Genomic DNA, 20,533 nt, shown 5'->3' with positions numbered 1-20,533 from the left:
ACGGGGAGGGCGGACTGCATGGGAGGTCTACCATAAGAGCTTAGATCTTTCTCATTAGAAGAAAGATCCATGATTTCAATGACTGAGATCTAGAAACCTTTAGGAGCCAGAGGAGTCATCACCTAGTAATTTAACATCAACTCTGTGGTTTAGTGGTGGCTCTTTTCATGTAGGAGAGGGGGAATTGTTCAAACAATATCCTTGGTTTGAAATACTTCCAGGACCAATTCAAACACCAAGTGGGCTGCCTAGAAACCACACATTGTTTCCTTCAGACAAAAGATAATGATGCACTAATGAGTTTTACCCTTTATTGCCCTCCCTGGAACACAGCCTCAGGAAGAAAACCCACAAAACCAAACTGTTAGTCCCAAAATTTACAATATTTTGCACTGACCCCTATCCCTTTTTCTTTAAGTGCTGGTAGTTGTGATAAGTAATTGTGTTGTTTAGCTCATAAATCCCAACCTCATGTAATCTCTAAAGTGCCCTCCCAGTGAGAGAAAGGAAATGAGTAAATGAAGAAAAATAATAAAACCCTTGCTGATACAGGGTACCTCCAAGAGATTTAAAGCATTTCTAAGATATTATCTAATGCCAATGTATATTGAACTGATTAAAGGGGGCAGGTAAAGAAGAACAATATTTTAAACTAGGGAGAGAGAAAGTCAGGCAAAAATAATGGGACTAATAGCTCCATTTAATAAACCATCAAAATCAAGAGTAGAAGTTCTTTTGATTAGAGTTTAAAATTATGATATGTGTTGAAAATGTATGGCATTCATTGGAATCATTTTTGGCTTGTTTCTCTAAAAGGCAGGGATCTGGCTAGACAACATTCGCACTAAAAATTATTCACAACTCTTCCTTAGTGTCTATCTGCTCATCTCCACACATTCCAGCTACCAACCTGTGTCTAGGTGTGCATGAACAGCAAAATCTCCAAAAATGATGCTTGTGCTTATTGTCTCTACCTTCTCTCCTTCTGTGCATCAATGTGCCTTCCTTTTTAAACATCTCCACTGAAATTACTCCTGCTGAACTGAACTGAACAATAGTGATCACCAAATTACCAAATCCATGGGCCAATTTTGTCAACTCTCATGTTTGACTTTCAGAACCTCCCAGAGTTGACTACTCCTTCACGGAAATGCTTACTTCTCCTGGTTTGTGTGGCACTGGCTGTTGCTTATTTGCTTCTTTCACCTCTGGTAGTTCTTTCACATTATTCTTTGCTGAAACCTCTTTATCTTGCTCTCTTTTCTTCTGTAGTCTTTCTTATTTCAAAAGCTTTTCTTCACATCCACATCTACTGGAATAGACATCATAGTGTTTCAATGACTGAATATGTCATAATGCCATTAATTTATCTTTACCCTGACTCTAGCCCAATCCAGATCGTTATTATTTCTCATTTTAGTTATTCCAGTAACTTCCTAGGTTAGCTGCCACTTACATTCTCATCAGTACATAGTACCTTGCTTTCTCTACAAAACAATAATAGCTCTAAGCTTTAATACTCAAAAATAGATATGTCATGTAGTTACCCCGAGTAGGTTTCTCAATGAACATACAGGAAATTTCAATAGATATATCAGAACCCCTAAGGCATTTCCTCATGCGGTCCCCATCGGTTTCCCCCTGGTTTCTCAGGAATACTGATTGTCCCTGAGATCATTAAACTCTAGCCAATGGGCATTGCTTTTCTAAGAGCATGTTAAGTTGTTTCCATTTCAGTTCATTCTCATGCTACCTGTTCCCTCTTCTCATAAACCTAGGAATCATCTTTTCAGGTCTCGTTTTATAAGCCTCTCCTTAGGGAGTCATCCCTGACCACTAATAATGTCTTAGCTCGAATCATTAGTTCTGTCTTCATCACGTTTAATGATCTTCATAGCACTTTCAGCAATCTGAAAACATCATGTATGTCATGTACTTGCTGATTAAGTGCAAACGAGTAAAAGGCAATTTATAGGAAAAGTGGGGTTATGTGTTTGTATTTATAACTAAACCTGAACTTTAGGAGGTTCACAGGAGTTATTTGCTGAAAATCAATGATTTTAGGTCTAGGTGAAAATGCTGAAGTTCAACACTTTAATCGAAAACTCAGAACACTGATTTGGCTAATCGACAATATTACATTTTACTCGTATTTTATTCTGCACTTAATTCTTCAACTGGCGTAAAATTTATAATAATTCTGGTAAAAAAATTAATGTATTTTACTTGACAGCTTTCTATAGAATGATATAAAGCATTTTCTTATATGTAGTGCTTAAGAGAAGTAAGATTTTTGATATTGTGTTTCTGTCATAATTGATGTTGCTTAAGATTTTATTTCTTAATTTTTAGATAATATTTTAAATTTACAATATATTCCAAGGCTTAACAAAGTCACTAAAGAATTCAACAAATAAAACTTGAAAAGGCCAAGCACAATAATCAAAACATAGAATCTCCCAAGGTGCCCACCAGCAGACAAACACAATGGAATTATCACTCAGCTATCAAAAACGATGAAATCCTATCATTTGCAGTAAATGACTGGACCTGGAAGATATCATGTTGAGTGAAGTAAGCCAGACACAGAAGAACAAATGCTTGTGCTGTCTATATATGAGGGCTAAAATGAAAGACAAAACTAAACCAAAAACCGAAATGTCTATATCAGTTTTCCTACTAATAGTGTTTTTATCAAACTTTGTTTTAAATCTTTGTAAAAAATTGTTTTTCTTGATTTTGTGACTATTGTTTGTTCTTTTCTTTTTTTTTTTTTTTTTGTAAACCACTGTGTCTATAAAATATGGATGCACTGCAGTTAAGGAATACAGTGAATTTGATTCAATGATTAAATCCATTTTTATTATGTTCTCTACGTATGTTGCATAATGAAAGCTCCGAATTTTTTGAGGGGCTAGTTAAAATACAGAATATTAGCCTCCAAAGCATCCAATTTGTCAGTAGAGTTTCTGACAGAAAAAATACATGTGTAAGCGCTCTTAAAAATAAATATGGAGACCTGGCATGATAATTCAATTGGCACCACACCTCAAGAAATTTAATTAAGATTAATAAGAAATTAAATATGGTAAGAGGAAAAAGGCCTTGACTATAGGAATACAGGTAGAAAAGATAGCCCTAACATCCAGAATTATTTAGGAGACTATTGCCTTTCTCTTTTGCACAACTTTTGTTAACATAGAAGGAGATCATCCCATTCAATACCAAATTTCCCCCTTATTAATAGGTATTTTTTAAACCCACAGGAATTTTCATAATGATGCTTTACTCTCATATGTCTTTTACTCTTCACCAGACCATTTTGTTTCATATTTATTTATTTATGTGTATATTAAGATTTGTTTATTTTATTGGAAAGGCAGATTTATAGAGAAAGATCTTTGATCCGCTGATTCACTCCCCAAGTGGCTGAAATCGCTGGAGCTGAACCAATACAAAACCAGGAGTCAGGAGCTTTTTCTGGGTCTCCTACATGAGTGTAGGGTCCCAAAGCCTTGTTCCACCTTCACTGCCTTCTCAGGCCACATACAGGGAGCTGGAAGGGAAGTGGAGCTTCCAGGACACAAACTAGTGCCCATATGGGATCCTGTCACTTGTAAGGGCAGGATTAACCAATTGAACTATTGTGCCAGGTCTGCGTATTTATTTTTAAGAGTGCTTACACTGTTGTCCTTTCTTTGTCCCTATTACCCTCCACATTCAACAAAAATCTGTTAGGCTTAAGTACTATTTGCCCAGACAAACAAAAATTCTAAATAATGGGTTGGACAGGTGAACTGAGAAGGTGGAAAGATAACCAGTACTCTCTCCCTGCCTCTGCTTGGTGTTGTTTTGCTTGTTGGGTTACTCAGCCTTGCCAAGAGTTCTGCAGTGCGTGGATTCCAAGACTTATCCTTATCAGGGATTGCAGCATCTTTGCCTTGAACCAAAGACACTCGCTCTTTACCAAAGAAACCCATCAAATATCAGAGTCTGAAAACCTCTCTTGGTGGCTTAATTAATGCCACTTGTGCATGTTTAATGTGATAATCCAAAATTATTAGTGGTGTTAATTGTAAGACTGAAAGCTGGATGCAAACTAAACATAAGAACAATTAAGTACTTTGAACATAAATGCGTGTCAGGCTATATAATCTTTGAACATTGCTTTCATTTGTCTACAATGCTTCATGAATTTTTCAAAAAAAGAGCTAGCAGAACTTGTTTAAGCAAAATAAAATTATGCTAAAGACAAGGATTAATTTTTTCAAGATCTCCATTCAATGCAAATTCCTTTTTTGTCTTATCAATGAATAATCCTATAACATTTCTTCACATATTCTGTCAGGGATAGAGGGCTTAATATGCTGTGAATCAATCCATGTACTTTTTTGTTTATGGAAATGATGACTGATTTATACTGACTTACAACAACTGAATTGTATTTATCAAATATTCTTAAGACAAGTAAAAGTTTTAAAACCTCGATTTCAATACATTCGTTAGATAATTAGCTTCTTTGATTGAAGTGGAATTCATATAACTCAAAATTAACTAGCTGAAACGCACAATATAGTGGCATTTAGGACATTAGCAAAGCTTTGCAACAACCAGCTCTATGTTGATTCAAAACATTTTCATTGCTTTAAACAACACGCTGTACCCATTAAAGAGTCCCTTCATCTCCAATCATTGGCAGCCAGAAACCTGTTATCTCTCTTTATGGATTTATTCATTCTGTACACCATTCATTTTTGAAGGCTTTAGTTACTATTTTTAAAATGTGTGTATTGAGTGCCAATATTCCCTCATGGCTGATTCTCTCATTGGCCCTGTCTGCTCTGAGGTAGCCCAGTAGAGCTTCACAAAACTACCCTTCAAATATGTGACTGGGACGCTCAGGGGTCCTAGTCCCTTCATACCTCATGACTTCTACTGCTCTCCATTACCCACACTGAACACATGTGGGTTTCTTTGGTCTAGCATTGTAGTGCAGCAAGTTAAGCCTCCATCTGCAATGCTAGAAACCTATATGTGTGCCCTTTTGCATCCTGGCTGTTCCACTTTCCATCCAACTTCCTTCTAATTCATCTGTAAAAACAGGGGAAAATGGTCCAAATACATGAGTCAAGGCCACTTACAGAGACCTGGAAGAAGCCCCCGGTGTCACTTTGGCACTGCCCCAGCCAAATGGCCATGTAGGGAGTGAGCCAATGGTTTGACTCTCTTTTTCTCTGTGTGTGTGTGTGTGTGTGTCCCCATCTCTCTTAACTCTGCCTTTCAAATAAATAAACAAATGAACAAATAAATAAATACTCCAAAGAATGTGCAGGATCCCTTCCCTGGCCCCTTTCACCCAATCAGACAATGGGCTGGAGAGTCTCTGCAGTTTCCGAATCCCCCTCTGAATGTGCCTGGCCTAAAAGAAACTTGAATTTCATGGAAACGTGTAATAAGAGAAGGAGAGAGAAATTGGAGAAGCAAATGGGCTGGGTCCTTGGCTGGCATCTGAGCAGGGCCTGTGAGTGTCCCTCCTCACCACGTGTGAGTGGCACCGAGCCAAGGCTCTGGCCCACAGCCACCCCCGAGCCCTGTGCAGGAACCGCTCTGGATGTGGCCTCCCATAGCTGCAGCTGCTGGAGCACACAGGCATGACAAGAATGGAACTTAAGTGGAACCACACATCACAATTACTTGCCAATCATTTCCCTCGCATCTTCCTGTCACAAGTCATTAAAGAGGACCTCTACTCTAAACACGCAGAAATTGCTCAAGGAAGAAGAGCTGTTAGATCTAAATTTCAATTATGTTGTACACTGATTACTGTGCATCACTGCATTCATTAGTCTCTGGTCCTGACTAATAAGAATATAATTAGTGAAATTTCCCCTGGGCAATGAACCCGAGCCAAGATCATTGTTTTAGACAAGTACGTTCCCTTGTTGTGCAGAGGATGGAGTGCTGTTTGGAAAATGCCACTTCTCATATCAATGTTTAAGAATAAAAAGTGCTAGTTTTCGTATTCCAGCTCCGATTCTGAGTATCTGAATTCTCACAGAACGAGGTCTGGTATCTACATTTCTAACATTATCTCGGGTGTCCCTGATTCAGAACAGAATTTGAGGACCATTTATAAAGGAAAAAAGAGCCCCTTGTGAATTTTTATTGCACAAAAATAATACAGTTAATAAAACTGTTCTATGGAAAATTGCACCAATAGTTGTGTTTGGAAATAATATAAAATATTTGATAAGGTTGGCTTAAGGTATAACTGTTTCTGTTTGATGTTAACAAGAAACATTCTCTACAAATACTTTAAAAGTTCAGTAGTAGTCCTTTTTATTTACATTATTTATAATTAGGCTGATCCAAGGAAAGATCTAAACAGAGAGTTATGAAAAGTGAACTGGACACCAAGCATCACGAGCACATGTGCATTCAGTAAATATTTGCTGCATGAATGGTACACTTAAACTTATTTTATTTCCCAAACAAAAAGAAAATGATGACTTCCCTACCCTCACAAACTTCTCCCCTTCTCAAATATCACTGATGTTTTGACTACTTGAATGCTAGCTAGTACAACATCTGTCATTTCTCTGAAATAGGCATTTCTTCATTTATTCACTAAATATTTAGTGGTCATCCACTAGATGCCCAGGATCTGTGCTAACATTTCACGGATGCAGGGGAGAACAACACAGACTGAGTCTGTGCAGCGATAGAATTTCCATTGTAGGTAACTAGTAAGTTAGGCATTGAGGGTAAAGATTAATTACTGGAGAGGAGAAGGAAGTCTCAAGCACTGGCATCAACACGGCATTTGGCCTTCTTTGGTTCTGCTTTGGCAGGAAGTGAAAGCAGAGAGAGACAGGAAGTAGGTAAGTGACTGTCTTACACCAGAGGCAGGAAGGAGTAGAAGAAAAGGAGAAGAATGGGAAACAATTAGTAATGGTCATGGTGTTTCCCTTACGGTGATGAGAATGTTCTAAAATGGATTGCAGCAATGATTGCATAACTCTGTATGTTCTGAGAACTATGAGTGAATTTAAGACGTGAATTGTATGTCAACAAAGCTTTTGTTCTGTTCTGTTGAAGAGAGAAAACACTTCCAATCCTTTCCACTTACTCAAGTTGTCTCTCTCAGCATAGATTCTGCTTAAATGATAGGCTGGGTGAATCGGAGCTCATCACCCATCTGAAAGCTTCACTACCAAAATGCAGTATGCGTTATGTGCAGGTCTTCCCCCATTGCTGTCTTGCCCCCATCTCTCCCCTCCCTTTGGCTTCTCTGCCACTCACGTCAAACTCACCTCCGCCCATCCAGAAAAGACTCCTCAGTCTTGCCTCGTCTTCTTACCAACTTTGCTATTCCTTTCTTTGCTATAATGCATTCTTGGTTTTCATTTCATTTCATTCTTGAAAAGCTGGTCTTCTTTAGCTCCAGCAGGTGCTGGACAATTGTCACCAGAAAACTAGACAGGACTTAACATCTATTCCTTGAGGGCTGTCAACCACCAGGCATTTTTACCTCTTGTGCCATAGAGTCCTCAACTCTATCAGCCAGCTTTTCCTCAGAACAGCTCCATCCTAGGGCATTTCAGCCACCAAGTCCTAGCTCTAGCACCCACAGACCTGAAGCATACAATTAGAGCTACTCCTTTTCCTCATTCTTGGATGCAGTCAGTTAGCAAGTTAAAATCTAAATATTTGACATGTGCTCTTCCCCTCCACCTCCGTCGCTTCTTAGATCCAATTAGCTATTCCCCTATTCCTAGTGTTACTGTCACTTTTTATTTGTCTCATTCCTGAGTTGAAATCGTTACCTAATTTTTCTTTGTAACTTAAACCCTAGGGAGATACACGATGCATATAGAGTGAAGGAATGAGTCAATTAATGTATGCAACTTTAATAAAAGTACTACTTACCATGCGTTCATGAAGGAAGAGAATTTAGGGTATTGGTATTCATCTTTAATATGCTTTCAACACTTTTTCTTCATTTTTCCACAATTCCATTTCCACTGGCATGTTTTAAGTATCCTGGTCGTCCCTGATTATGTTTGTTTTCTTTGGTCAACAGCCTCGAAAAATTTGTCTGAATCCAGCATCAGTTGTCAATAGGAACTAACTTGGAAAAGGTTGCGTACATAAGACTTAACACCAACCAAACCAGACTTCTTGTTTCAATTAAATTACTTAATACGGGATTTTCCAGTCCTCTCTGGAGCCATTAGCCAACAGAGTGTTTTGAAAAAATGTCAGAAAAGAGAAGTTGCAGAATTTAAGAGACATAAGTCAGTGAATCAGAGCAGAATGAAGCCTGGGCTGCTGCTGCTTTTTTTTTTTTTTTTTTTTTGCAACGTTTACTTGTGGCCTTAACATTTTTTTAACGTGACAAAGAATTAGTTTTTTTTTTTTTAAGATATGTATTTTACTTGAAAGGATTACCGAGAGAGGGGTAGACAGAGAGAAAGATTTTCCATCTGCTGGTTTATTCCACAAATGACTAACACGGTCAAGCTTGGCCTATTCAAATTCAAAAGTCTGGAGCTTCTTTCAGGTCTCTCATGCAGGAGCATGGGCCCAAGTCCTCCGGCCATCTTCTGCTGCTGTCCCAAGGCCTAAGCAAGGGGTTGGATTGGAAGTGGAACATCCAGAACATGAACCAGCACCCATACGGGATGCCTGTGTCACAGGTGGAGGACTAGCCTGCTACACCACCCTTCTTCATCAGTTTGGTATTAAAGATGACTTTGTTTTTCATCCTCCCAGCTTTTTGGTTAAGAAAATTTGCATTGAAATTTAAATTCTGTGCCCATAAAATATTTACATTTTTTTTCTTCAAATTGACTTCATTGATATATAAATAATTATATTTGGACAAAATAGTATAAATTATTCAATTTAGTATATAAACATTTAATACATGAATGTAAATATTAACTATTGGCTTTTCTTAGGTAGAGATGCAGCATGAATGGAAGAATTCTGCTCTTTTTGTGAATGAACATTACTTATTTCCAGAGTTAATACACTTTGAAACTCTTCGTTAGAGTTTTTTTCTTTTTAAAAATCACATCTATACCAGTAAAAATCCATTCAGTAACCCAGTTTTTTTTCTTTTTTTTCTTTTTATTTTTAAGTAATTATGAACTTATGTTAAAGACAGTTACGGAGGAGAGAAAGATTTTCCAACCACTAGTTCACTCTCCAAATGCCACAAAAACAAGGCTGAGCCAAGCTGGAGGCAGAAGCTTTTACCAGGTCACCCAGATGAGTGACAATGGCCCATGCATTTCAACCATCTTCCACTGCTTTGCCAGGTCCATTAGCAGGGAACCAGATCAGAAGGATAGCTGCCAGGACACAAACCAGCTCCTATATGGGATGTTGGCGTCTAATTCATTACACGACAACACATACAATCACCCAGTCTTTCTTTCATTCATTAATACTAGATATCAGATCTATATTCTACATCTACCATGAGCCACTGTAAACACAAAGATAAAATACCCTTGTGTTAACTCAGTGGGAAAGGAAAATGTACAGGTAATGTCTCCACAGTGTCTTATAGGCTGTAAAGAAGTGGTTATAACAATGGCAAAAAAAAAAGAATACTGGAAACATGTTTGATTTCACAAAGGAAATAGCAATTGAATGAAGCCTAAATGACTAACAGTCCTCTGATAAACAATGTTTCAACCAAGAGAAATAGCTGGACCAATGTCTGGATGTGGGAAATAACAAGTAACTTTGAGTAGGGTAGAACATGTTATTATGTGTTTCAATTTATAAGGTAGAAGGGAAAGGGATATTCCATGATGAAATCCAAGAGGGGACCAAGACCAGAGAACACCTAAATACTATGCCTGGGATAATGAAGTTGTAATTCTTGGGAAATCCTTAAAAGATTTAATTGGAAGGAATATCAGAGTTTCCTGTTAGAATGTTCATTCTGCTTGGAGTCTAGATGATGGAACTGAAAGCATGTGAGTCTGAGATGTATCTGATAGTGTTGAGGCAGTAAATTGAGGTCAGTAAGGACAAAGGCATAGCAATCATGTTATGGAGACCTGAATTCAAGTCCTGAAGGCTGGATTTACAGGTGGGCACAAAAAGAGAGAGAGAGAGAGAGAGAGAGAAAAGATGTCTTGGGGATGAACAGAATATGTGAGAAGTTAAGCTTAAATACTCTCCAATAACTGCATGAAAGTGTTTTGCCTTTTAAAGAGTTCAACCGACAAGTGCAGAGATACACTGATTCATTCAGTGATTTAACAACATATACAAGAATCTGGTCAGTTTCCATTTTGTACCCTATACTGTAAATGTTCGACTAACCTCATGGGTACAGGATGTCACAGCCTAAGTCATTATGTCTTTCCTTAAGAATAATCAAAACCTTGAGTAGAATGTCCTCCTGACATGTCTTTTTTAAACCAGGGAATAAAATTCTTCCCCAGGGTTCTGTCCCTTACATCTTACTCATCACCTTTATGTCAAGTCATTATTCATGCCTGAATCACTCACTTGAAATGACAATGGGGTGACTAATTGGCTGGAGTAAACAACCTTTCACCTCAAAGTTATGGAAGAGTTTGCGAAGAATTTAGAATCCAATACATGAACAGAATGGTATAGTTATGCTAAGGAAGAACGGAAACATTGGCACTTATATCAACATGGTCTGCCCTAACCCTCAGATTTCAAGTGTAAGTTAGAGTAACTTTTCCTTGAAGCAACTCCCATGGGAGGAAGTGTAAGTGAATGGAAAATATGATGAAATCTTAAACGAATAGAATTTGCATGCTGATAGGGTACTTGAGTAAGACTGGGAAAATAGCTAGGTATACATTTTACGAGTCATAAGAGCTGATGTTTGCAGCCATTGGCGTAAATGAAATTTACGCTATACGCATGTGAGGAATAAGAAGACAAGTTATAGAAAAATCCTTGTGAACATTAACTTTTCAGAAGAGAACACCGAAAGAAAAATCAAGACTGTTGAAAGGCTGAAGGGAAAGACCAGATAGCTTAGCATGAATTCCAGAGCAAGTGAAAAGCAGTTTCACAGCCTTTACTAAGTGCTCCTTCAGTATTGCTATGATCAGACAGTAGAATAAAAGCAGCTTGAAGGAAAAGAGAACAGAAGAGAGTATGTTTTTGATTTTGCTTAAAACATTTTAGACAAGTCTCTAATTCTTGTGTATTTGTATACACAAGTTGAACAGCAAGTTCATACCCTGCTCCTACTCCTAGGGAACAAGAAGACTGATGCTATGTTAGCTGTCATGTATCTGTCAGATAATTCTGCCTGTGACAATTAGAGGAAGGGCATTGTTGAGCGTGAAATCTCTAAAGACCAATGGATAGCCAATCTCTTAATTGATTTTGAGAATAAACTTATTCAGCCAAAAAAATAGGCACTGCTTTAAGGCTGCAAAATACAATGTCGTTGGCTAAAAAATAATTCACATATAATTTCTGCCTATTTTTTGGATAAGAACCCGTAGTCCTTTTGTCTCAGGGAGTTCTTAGATTAGGAATCAGTTTTGGTGCCACAGTTCCTCAGAATAGCAAGATAGTACAGGGTTGGTAAATGCCGTTTATACCATTTTACAGAGAGGAAACCAGAGAAGCCTGGGAGTGGCTCACACAGTGTTCTCACAAAGATAATTCAGGGCCCAGAAATCATATTCTCTTCCTTCCCAAGAGAGCGTGACCTAAGAAGCAGTAACCTCAATACGAGCGAACTTATGGCTTCAGAAAACTGCCTTTCCTCCCCAAGTCCTTATCTCATTTATTGTTTGCTGCCACCTTGCCTGAGTGTTCCATTTCCTGTCCTGAATATGTCTCAAAAATCTTTTCAGAGTCATCACTTTGATATTTCCAAATGATATACTTGGTACCCAGAAGTTAAATTACTCAATGATAGTATCCTTTCTTCTTTGGTTGAAGACCATTCTGAAGAAACACAATTTTTCCAGATGAAACTAAATTTCTCCCAGAACAAAATGATCATCAGTGTTCCACTCAGGCAAAGTCACTTGGAAAAGTAAATGAACCCATTTGGATTTGAAACTTCTGAGTCATATGGATACCAATCTTTCTGCTTTGAGATTGCAAGCCACTTCCGATTCTTTTCATGACAGCTCAGATGACTTAGGTTAGACTGCCTGATTTTTCTTTTTCTAATGGTGTGATTTCTGTCACCTCAAATGGGTTGCAATCATTACTTTTCAATGATGCCCTGCATTTGAGCTGGGTGTAAATCTTTCTTGTAACCAGACAGATGCAATTTAAAATAACCATAAGATATCATTTCAAAGTTTTCAGGTAGGCAAACAGTAATATATCTGGTAATATCAAGTGTTGATCAGGATGTTCAACTTAGGGACTTATATGTAACAAAGCACAGAAAATACTGATGCAAGCCCTTGGAAAATACTTTATGAGAACTTAGTCAAACTCCAATTGTACGCATGCTGTGACCACCGCATTTCCAATTTTTCATGTTTCCCCTAGACAAACTTTAACAGATGAGTATAAATAAACAAATACAGAAGCATTCAGTGTTATTGTATTGCCAATTGTGAAAAAGTGGATGTAGGCAAACTGTTCCTCAGTATGGTGGATGAATAATTATAGTTTGATATTCAGCAGCAGAGGATAAGGCTCCTTACACAAATGGCTTCATGCATCAAATCTCAAACATGAATTCTAGGGGGGGAACCCTAGAAATGAACAGTGTACCTGTAGGTATATTAGCATTAATTACATACACATGTACATGCATATTTACATGCAAAAATGTGAGCAGTAAATGCATTAACAGGATTGACAGATGCCAAATTCAGGATGCTGATCATTTCAATGAGACTGGAAAGGTGATATTTTTTTAACTCTATGCTATTGCTTTCTTTTTTCAATATTTTATTTTTATTGGAAAGGCAGATTTACAGAGAAAGAGAAACAGAGAGAGATTTTTCATTCATTGATTTAGTCCCCAAGTGGTTACAATGACTGGAACGGAGCCAATCAGAAGCCAGGTACCAGGAGCTTCTTCAGGGTACGCACATGGGTTCAGGGTTCCAAGGCTTTGGATCATCCTCTGCTGCTTTCCCAGGCTATTAGCAGGGATCTGGATGGAAAATGGAGCATCTGGGGCATGTTTTCTATCTTACTCTATGTTTGAAATGTTTCATAGCAAGAAATTTTAAAAGTAAAAGCTACTTTCTGCCAAAACAGCCCAACCATAAAGTGAAGGCAATGGTTAAATTAGACAAAAAAAAATGTTGGCAAATATTTTCTGTCAAAGAACAGATAGCAATATGGTAGACTTTATGATTGCTGTCTTTATTCCTCTGCTCTGGGAGCAGAAAAGCAGCAAAGGACAACATGTAAACACAACTTTGTTTATAAACCTTGGGTTGGGTTTGGCCCATGGCTGTAAGTCACCTGTGTTTACAGATGCCAGAGGTGCATGGTTTCAGAAGACAAGCAATCTTGTCTTATGAGGATTATCTTTGGCCGAGAAACAACTCTATCTGTCTCTAGAGAGTTTGCTAGGGAGGTAAATCACCACCTTCCCAATCAAGGATTCCAAGTCAGTGATGCAGTATCTGTAGTTGTTGAACCTGTGGCCACAGAAACTCATAAAATATTTCCTGAAATTTAACATTCCTGAACATTTTGTCTGAGTATTTCGGTTTGGCTTTCAGTCTATCTTCACTCAGGCAGTAGAAGCAAGTTTATACTGTTCTGTCCTTGGCACTCCTCTTCAACCTTAGAAGGATGTGCTAGAATTCTAAGGTAACAGAAAAAGTTTCAGCCTAGTTCCCTTCACCATTCTTGCCTAGTAGGGTACTGGATCCCTGATAAAAGAAGGACTCCCAGTGAAACTGCTAAATATACCACAACAGTAAGATACCAAATTCTCTGCCATTGCCTGTACTCACAATGCCATGACACATGTAAACAGCAAAATGTTGGCGACTGCAGGTGAAGGACTGTACTATTGTAAAACACAGGGGATCAGGGGAGGATGGAAAAGGGAGGGACAGCAGGGAAGCCCCATACCTACAAAACTGTATAATAGAAAATAACAAAATAAAAATATAATATAATAAGAAGGTACTGGCTCAACCAGAACTCCAAACCTGAGCAAAGTTACTCCACGGCTGAGTTCATCAGCTGAGCTATATGCTTTGGTCATTTGTATGCCCCTTCTAGAAAATGATTTAGTGCTGCTGTATCCCTTCTACTAAATATCAGAAAATAGTTATTGCTCAATCTCCTAATACAGAACACCTATTCAGGTCTTGACACTTCTATAATGGGAAAAAGCCTGCAATCATTAACTTCCAAGATCCTAAACTGTTTTTGCCTTACAGCCCTTGTCCTAGTATTTACAAAGGATGGGTCTGATGTGTTCACATATGAGGCAACTGCTTGTACTACCTCTGTCTTTGTACAATCAGATTTGGCTGATCTTGTCTGCTTAGGCCATCATTATTTTCAGCCATGGCCCCCTTTTAAATTGACAGTATTGTTAGGCCAGAAGGATGGGTAATGAAACCAACAGAATATTTTATGAGTTTCTTCTGACATAAGCCAAAAACACAAGATGTGAGAGTAAAATGAAGAATCCTCATGCTGTCATTACTGACAGCTGTGGCAACATTCCTGAAAGAATATTTTTAAATATGCCAGCCATTTCTCTGAGTAGCAAACTGTCCTGAGACCAAGTAAGACTCTAAAGTACTCACAAGTAAGCACAGGGTGGTTTAACTGCTGACAAAGGCATGCACCTTCCCTGCCCCGTCCACAAAATCTGCAAGTCAGGGACCAGCAGACGAGGTGCCATGAGCAATGGTGGCTCCATTGCTTTGCGTCTCTGAGGATAATACAGCCTGACAGTCACTTCTTGCCTCTTTACCTTTTTGGCACTGAGACATGAACTCCGTGGCAATCTTAATGGCTGCTGACCATAAGGGAAGGTAGCAAAGAGAGGTAGGGAAAGGAGACAAGAGCCTGACTTCACCCCAATTACCTAGGATTCATCGGATGTTTGTTTTTTGTCTTCAGTTCCTATGAGACACAACTTTTCAGGATGAATGTCAGATGTTTTGAAAAGCTGCAAAGCATGCATTTTGCTGGTCACTAGAGTGTTGTAACCTTTGACACAGAGGGTTTTCGCCTCACATTAATATGCACATGTTTTATCTCTGGTCTCCTCTAACAAGCCACTGTGGCCTTTGAATGAGAGCAAGCAGTGATGAGCCTATCAGCAGTGCTAGTGGTGCTGTTCGTGGAACTGATGTTGTAAATCTTTCCTGGCTGGGACAAGCAGATGTTTGGTTGCGTTTACTCAGAATATTAATAATTTTAGAATTTATTAAAATGGAACCAAAATGATTTTTAACAGGCTATGGAGATCACAAATCATCCTGCAGATACAATAATTTGTGTAAGTTGAGTGTGTCCAATACTGAATGCTTGGCATGAGACTTTCATATCATACTTTATGGGGAGAACTGAGGAAGTACAAGAAGGGCCCTTCAAAGCCTTGGCTTTAAAATGTCAGTAAGCATGTTAGACTATATATATATACACACACACATATATATATATATATATATATATATATATATATATATATATATAGTTTTAAAACTATAAAAGTATAAAAGCATTCCCTTTGCTCCCCTTGCTCGACGTCATCTAGATAATATAAGTTTTTTCTTCTGGCAGCATCATCACTTTGAGGAATCCTGTTTAAATTTGAAGGGGCTAATTTAGTTACTACATGGTAGACATCTCCCTTTTCCTCTCCAGGTAGGAGCAGATGCTTTTTACTTCTATGTGCATCTCTCCTTCGGGGCAGTTAACATCATTGACATTACCTGAGGCCATTCTTAAAAATGAGGATTGTAAGCTCCAGCCCAGCTCTCCTGATTCACAATGCCTCTGAGCAGAACTATGTTCAGAAGCAGCCCAGATGACTCAAGCGTTGTTGGCTTTAGGATGACTCCCCTGGGTGGACAGGCAGTTGTTTTCATATAATTGTTATACTTAAATATTTGCTTGCTTTTCTTCAGCTTCTCAATCACAGGCTTGCTGAAGGCAAAGAAATTACAAGGTATGCTCATCTCATTTGACACACATTTACTGAGCGCTTACTATACACCAGGCACTGTCCAGAATGCAGGCAACACAAGAGAAAAGCCAGGTCCTACTGTCATGAAGCTCATTCCAAAGAATCGGCCAGAAAAACAAAAACAAACAAACAAATAAATAAGATCCCTGGTTTTAATCTTATTCCATGATCACTACTGTGGAGGAAAAATAAGCCAGGAGCAAAGTAATGAACTCTGCAACTATGGAGAAATTATATACCAAGATCTCATAGGAGGTGATGTTTGAGCAAAAATGTGAAGACTTATTGGGAAGGTCATGGGGATGTCCAAGGGAAATACAAATGTAAGGGTCTAAAGCAGAAGAATGTCAAGCATATTCTAGAAGCAGAAAGGTTGTATGCTGGAATAGAGTGAATAAGTGAAGGAGAGCATTAAGGAGACTGGTGGATTCAACAAGGGGAATAGATCTCATAAGAGCTTATCCAACCTTTTAAAAAATTTATTTCTTTTTATTGGGAAGGAAGATCATATTTACAGAGAGAAGGAGAGATAGAGACAGAAAGATCTTCCATCTGCTGGTTCATTCGCAAAGTGACTTTAATGGCTGGAGCTGAAACGATCCAAAGCCAGCAGCCAGGAGCCTCTTTCAGGTCTCCCATGTTAGTGCAGGGTCCCAAGTTTTGAGCCATTCTCTACTGCTTTCCCAGGCCTCAAACAATGATCTGGAAAGGAATTGGAGCAGCCAGGACATGAACCAGCACCCATTTGGGATCCTGACACTTGGCAAAATGAAGATTTAGTCATTGAGCCATTGCAACAGGCCTACTGATCTAGTGCTTTAAGACCACTCCCTCATCTCTGGGTCTCATAAAGCCTTCCACAGGGTGTATTTAAGTTTCATTTTCCCCACATACTTCCTGAAGGAATAAATCATCCTAGAGGTGATGTGCAAAATCCTCTTTTGGCTTAGACCTAGATTAACAGCAGTGACATAAAGAAACAATTTTAATGTGGATATTTCATCAGAAACATTTTTATCAAAGAGGCAACTGTACTCCCTGAGAGCCTCGTTTTAGCAACCTGACTGCCTTAGTTAGAGTATTTCACATTCTAGTTGAACGATCTCACTAAGGTGTGCAAACCTCAGTGTCCTTATGTATAAAATGAGGAAAAATAATATATGTTTCACAGAACTCTGAATAACTGAATACATCTAAACATGAAAAGAAACTGTGAGAGTGTCTTGTGTGCTCCAGAATAAATTTCAGCTGTTGTCAGTAACATGGATATACTAAAGATATTTATAGAAATATAAGGAATTTAATGCATTTAATATTAAAATTTCATCATTTCTATATGCTCCTATCTGGCAAATATATAACCAATATGCATCATAAAATCATGTAATTATATAGATATAGAATATGGTGATTACATTCCCATTTTAGCGTATGCATCTATGCAACTCATTGAGTGTTGAAATATGCAGACAAATAATGGGCAGTCATGCAGACGACGGCGTTGATAACATTATGTATGCTGAGTTCCAGTTGTAAAATGACATGGGAGTCCTTTCTATTGGGGAGAGTCAGTGCGGCTTGAACCAAATCATGAAAATTAAAAAATGAAAACATGTGAAACAGACTCTGAAGTCAGCTTTCATTTTAGAGATTTTGGTTTTTCTCTCCTTTAACACATATTTCAGATACAGTAACAGTAATTTCTGTCCAAGCCCATTCCCGTGGGACTTCTGTCCTAGACTCCTAACACATGCAGTGAAAGATTGATTAGTCACCATGAGGGTCACCTCTGGGTTGTGACCAACTTTAATGCTGTTTTGGTAATGTCTTAACAATTAGTGAAATGGCTTCCATTACAGAACTCTTACAATTCATATGAATGAATTTAGTGTCCGTGTCCGAGTGTTAAATGCCAGGCATTATTTATTACACATATGAATAACAGATTAGTTTTTTTCTAGTTCATGTTCTACATATTACATTTGTAATAAGCTCATGACACATGCCCTACTTTCCTTCGGTGTCTACTAATTAATTTTTTCTACTGTGCACACCAAGCAGGTCATTTGGATGGCTCTGGAGGGAGGTGGGCAGTTCCCAGGACTAGGTCATAGCTCAATGGTTGTGCAATCCTGGGTAAAGGAGGTGAGTTCTGGGAACCTCAGAAACCGAGACGTTAACAACACCTGCATTCAGGGATCAAATGAGAAGAGCATGTCAAGCACAGTAAATGTTGGCTGTTCTTCCCGCTACCTGTGCAGACTGGCTGGCGATCTGCCTTGACTGCATGATTTTGCAATCCTGTAACTTCTCCGGGAGTGTGTGTATTTTCTAACTCAATGACCATTTTGTCCACTTCCTCTCCCTGGAGCCATTGTTTAGGGGACGTCACAGCTGTCTGTCACAGCTGTCCTCAAGTGTACAATTTAATCAGTTAGCCCCAGCCGTTTGGCGTATTCCAGCCAGGCAGCAGCCAAGCCCCACCTGGCGGTGGTTCTTCCCAGCAGAACACGTGTCAAACGATGGGGTCCTTCTCAACCAACCCTGTCTGACTATTCTCTCGTTGCAGGATGTTCTGGAAGCTTTCCTTATCCTTGTTCCTGGTGGCTGTGCTGGTCAAGGTGGCAGAAGCACGCAAGAACCGGCCCGCGGGCGCCATCCCCTCGCCCTACAAGGACGGCAGCAGCAACAACTCGGAGAGATGGCAGCACCAGATGAAGGAGGTGCTGGCCTCCAGTCATGAGGCCCTGGTGGTCACCGAGCGCAAGTACCTCAAGAGTGACTGGTGCAAGACGCAGCCGCTGCGGCAGACGGTGAGCGAGGAGGGCTGCCGCAGCCGCACCATCCTCAACCGCTTCTGCTACGGCCAGTGCAACTCCTTCTACATCCCGCGCCACGTGAAGAAGGAGGAGGAGTCCTTCCAGTCGTGTGCCTTCTGCAAGCCGCAGCGCGTCACCTCCGTCCTCGTGGAGCTCGATTGTCCCGGGCTCGATCCACCCTTCCGACTCAAAAAAATCCAGAAGGTGAAGCAGTGCCGATGCATGTCGGTGAACCTGAGTGACTCAGACAAGCAGTGAGCGCCCCGACACCGGGCAGGACGCAGGCAGCTCAGCCGCGCGCCCGGGCCGCCACCGCCTCCTCTGTCTCTGTCCTCCCAGTTCACTCTCGCGCTGTCTGGTGTCCCAAGCACATTTCTGGAGGGGTGCGGGGTAGGGGGTAGGGATGGGGGATGGGGCCTGCTGGTGTCCTTGCCACAAACGTGAACTGCCAGTGGAGCTTTGCTGATGTGTTCCTGACCGACCCCAGTGCCCCACCTCTCCTTCTGCCACTCAAGTTGTGGGTCAAGCAGGAAGGAAGAGGCTGGCAAACGAACCACCCGCTGTGGAGCGGTCAGGACGGATCTTGCAGGCGATGTGCTGTGAATCCGGCATTGATGTTTCCACCGTGTGGAAAAGGGAGGACTTTTTGGGCCTCACCGATGCTCCAGCTAGCCCTTTGCGAGATGAAGGTTGTTTTACTCTTCGAAACAGCACCCCCAAGCCTCCTACTGGCCCCTTGGACCGTTGGGGAGCCCAGGAGCGGGGCAAAGGACCTTCTTTCTTGGGATTCAAGGGCTCCCCTTGTCCACTACTGTGATTTGGGCGTCCAAGTCGATAAAGAAGGATATGTGCTTGAGCCGCGTGGGTCCCAGAGTGGGCTTCCCTAGGGACCTTGCTCCCTGCAGTCCACACCTGTCCCCAACTACCAGCCCTTCTTCCATGACACCTGCACCTTGTCCCCATCTGTGGACTGAAGATGAAGTCTGGTGTGCATGCTTTTATCGCTGCAGTTAGGATATTATCACACAGTGTCTATATTAACGCTGGTTTTATAATTGACTTATATTGTAAAGAGCTGTTTTTTTTTAAGTATTATAGACGTATCTATGTATTATTCCACGTGTTTTGACGCTGGCTGTGCAGCACCATTCCGAGTAAGGAGGAGAGCAGGATATGATCTGCCTAAAAGGTGTTTTTACTCAAAAATAATGTTTGGTTAGCAGTTTATTACGGTGCACCTATTATAGATTGGGCAGAGAAATGGGAGGAGTCTTGATTTTAGTTTGAGTACTATTTGATAGAAAGTACTAAAACATTGTAACACAATGGAGAAACTGGGTTGAGTTGGATGGGTGAAGAAGGAATTCTGTGGGACGCTGTTAACCCAAAACTGAAAAGTATGGGTAATATTTAGGATGCATTTGTGGAAGGGGATGATATATTATTTTCACTAACATGACACTGAGCAAAAAAGAGATGATGATGATGATGAAAGAAAGATATTTAAAAATATACTGTCGCTTTGTGGTGTGGGAAGAGTTAAAAAGAA

General features: G+C 39.8%; 1 protein-coding gene across 2 annotated transcripts in view; it reads left to right on the top strand.

Moving 5' to 3' along the window:
* GREM2 (gremlin 2, DAN family BMP antagonist) overlaps positions 1 to 19,830 on the top strand; it is a 100,688-nt gene extending 80,858 nt beyond the window's left edge. For both annotated transcript variants that reach the window (XM_058669765.1, XM_004578510.2), the window contains one exon: positions 18,735 to 19,830. In XM_058669765.1, coding sequence (XP_058525748.1) covers positions 18,735 to 19,242 — 508 coding nt within the window. In that variant the 3' untranslated portion in view covers positions 19,243 to 19,830. The remainder of the gene's footprint in view (positions 1 to 18,734) is intronic.
* The last annotated feature ends 703 nt before the right edge of the window (positions 19,831 to 20,533 follow it).

The sequence above is a fragment of the Ochotona princeps genome, chromosome 10 (assembly GCF_030435755.1).
Source record: "Ochotona princeps isolate mOchPri1 chromosome 10, mOchPri1.hap1, whole genome shotgun sequence".
Lineage (NCBI taxonomy): Eukaryota > Metazoa > Chordata > Mammalia > Lagomorpha > Ochotonidae > Ochotona > Ochotona princeps.
Note: the sequence above shows the minus strand (reverse complement) of the source record. Positions and strands in the feature narration are given on the sequence as shown.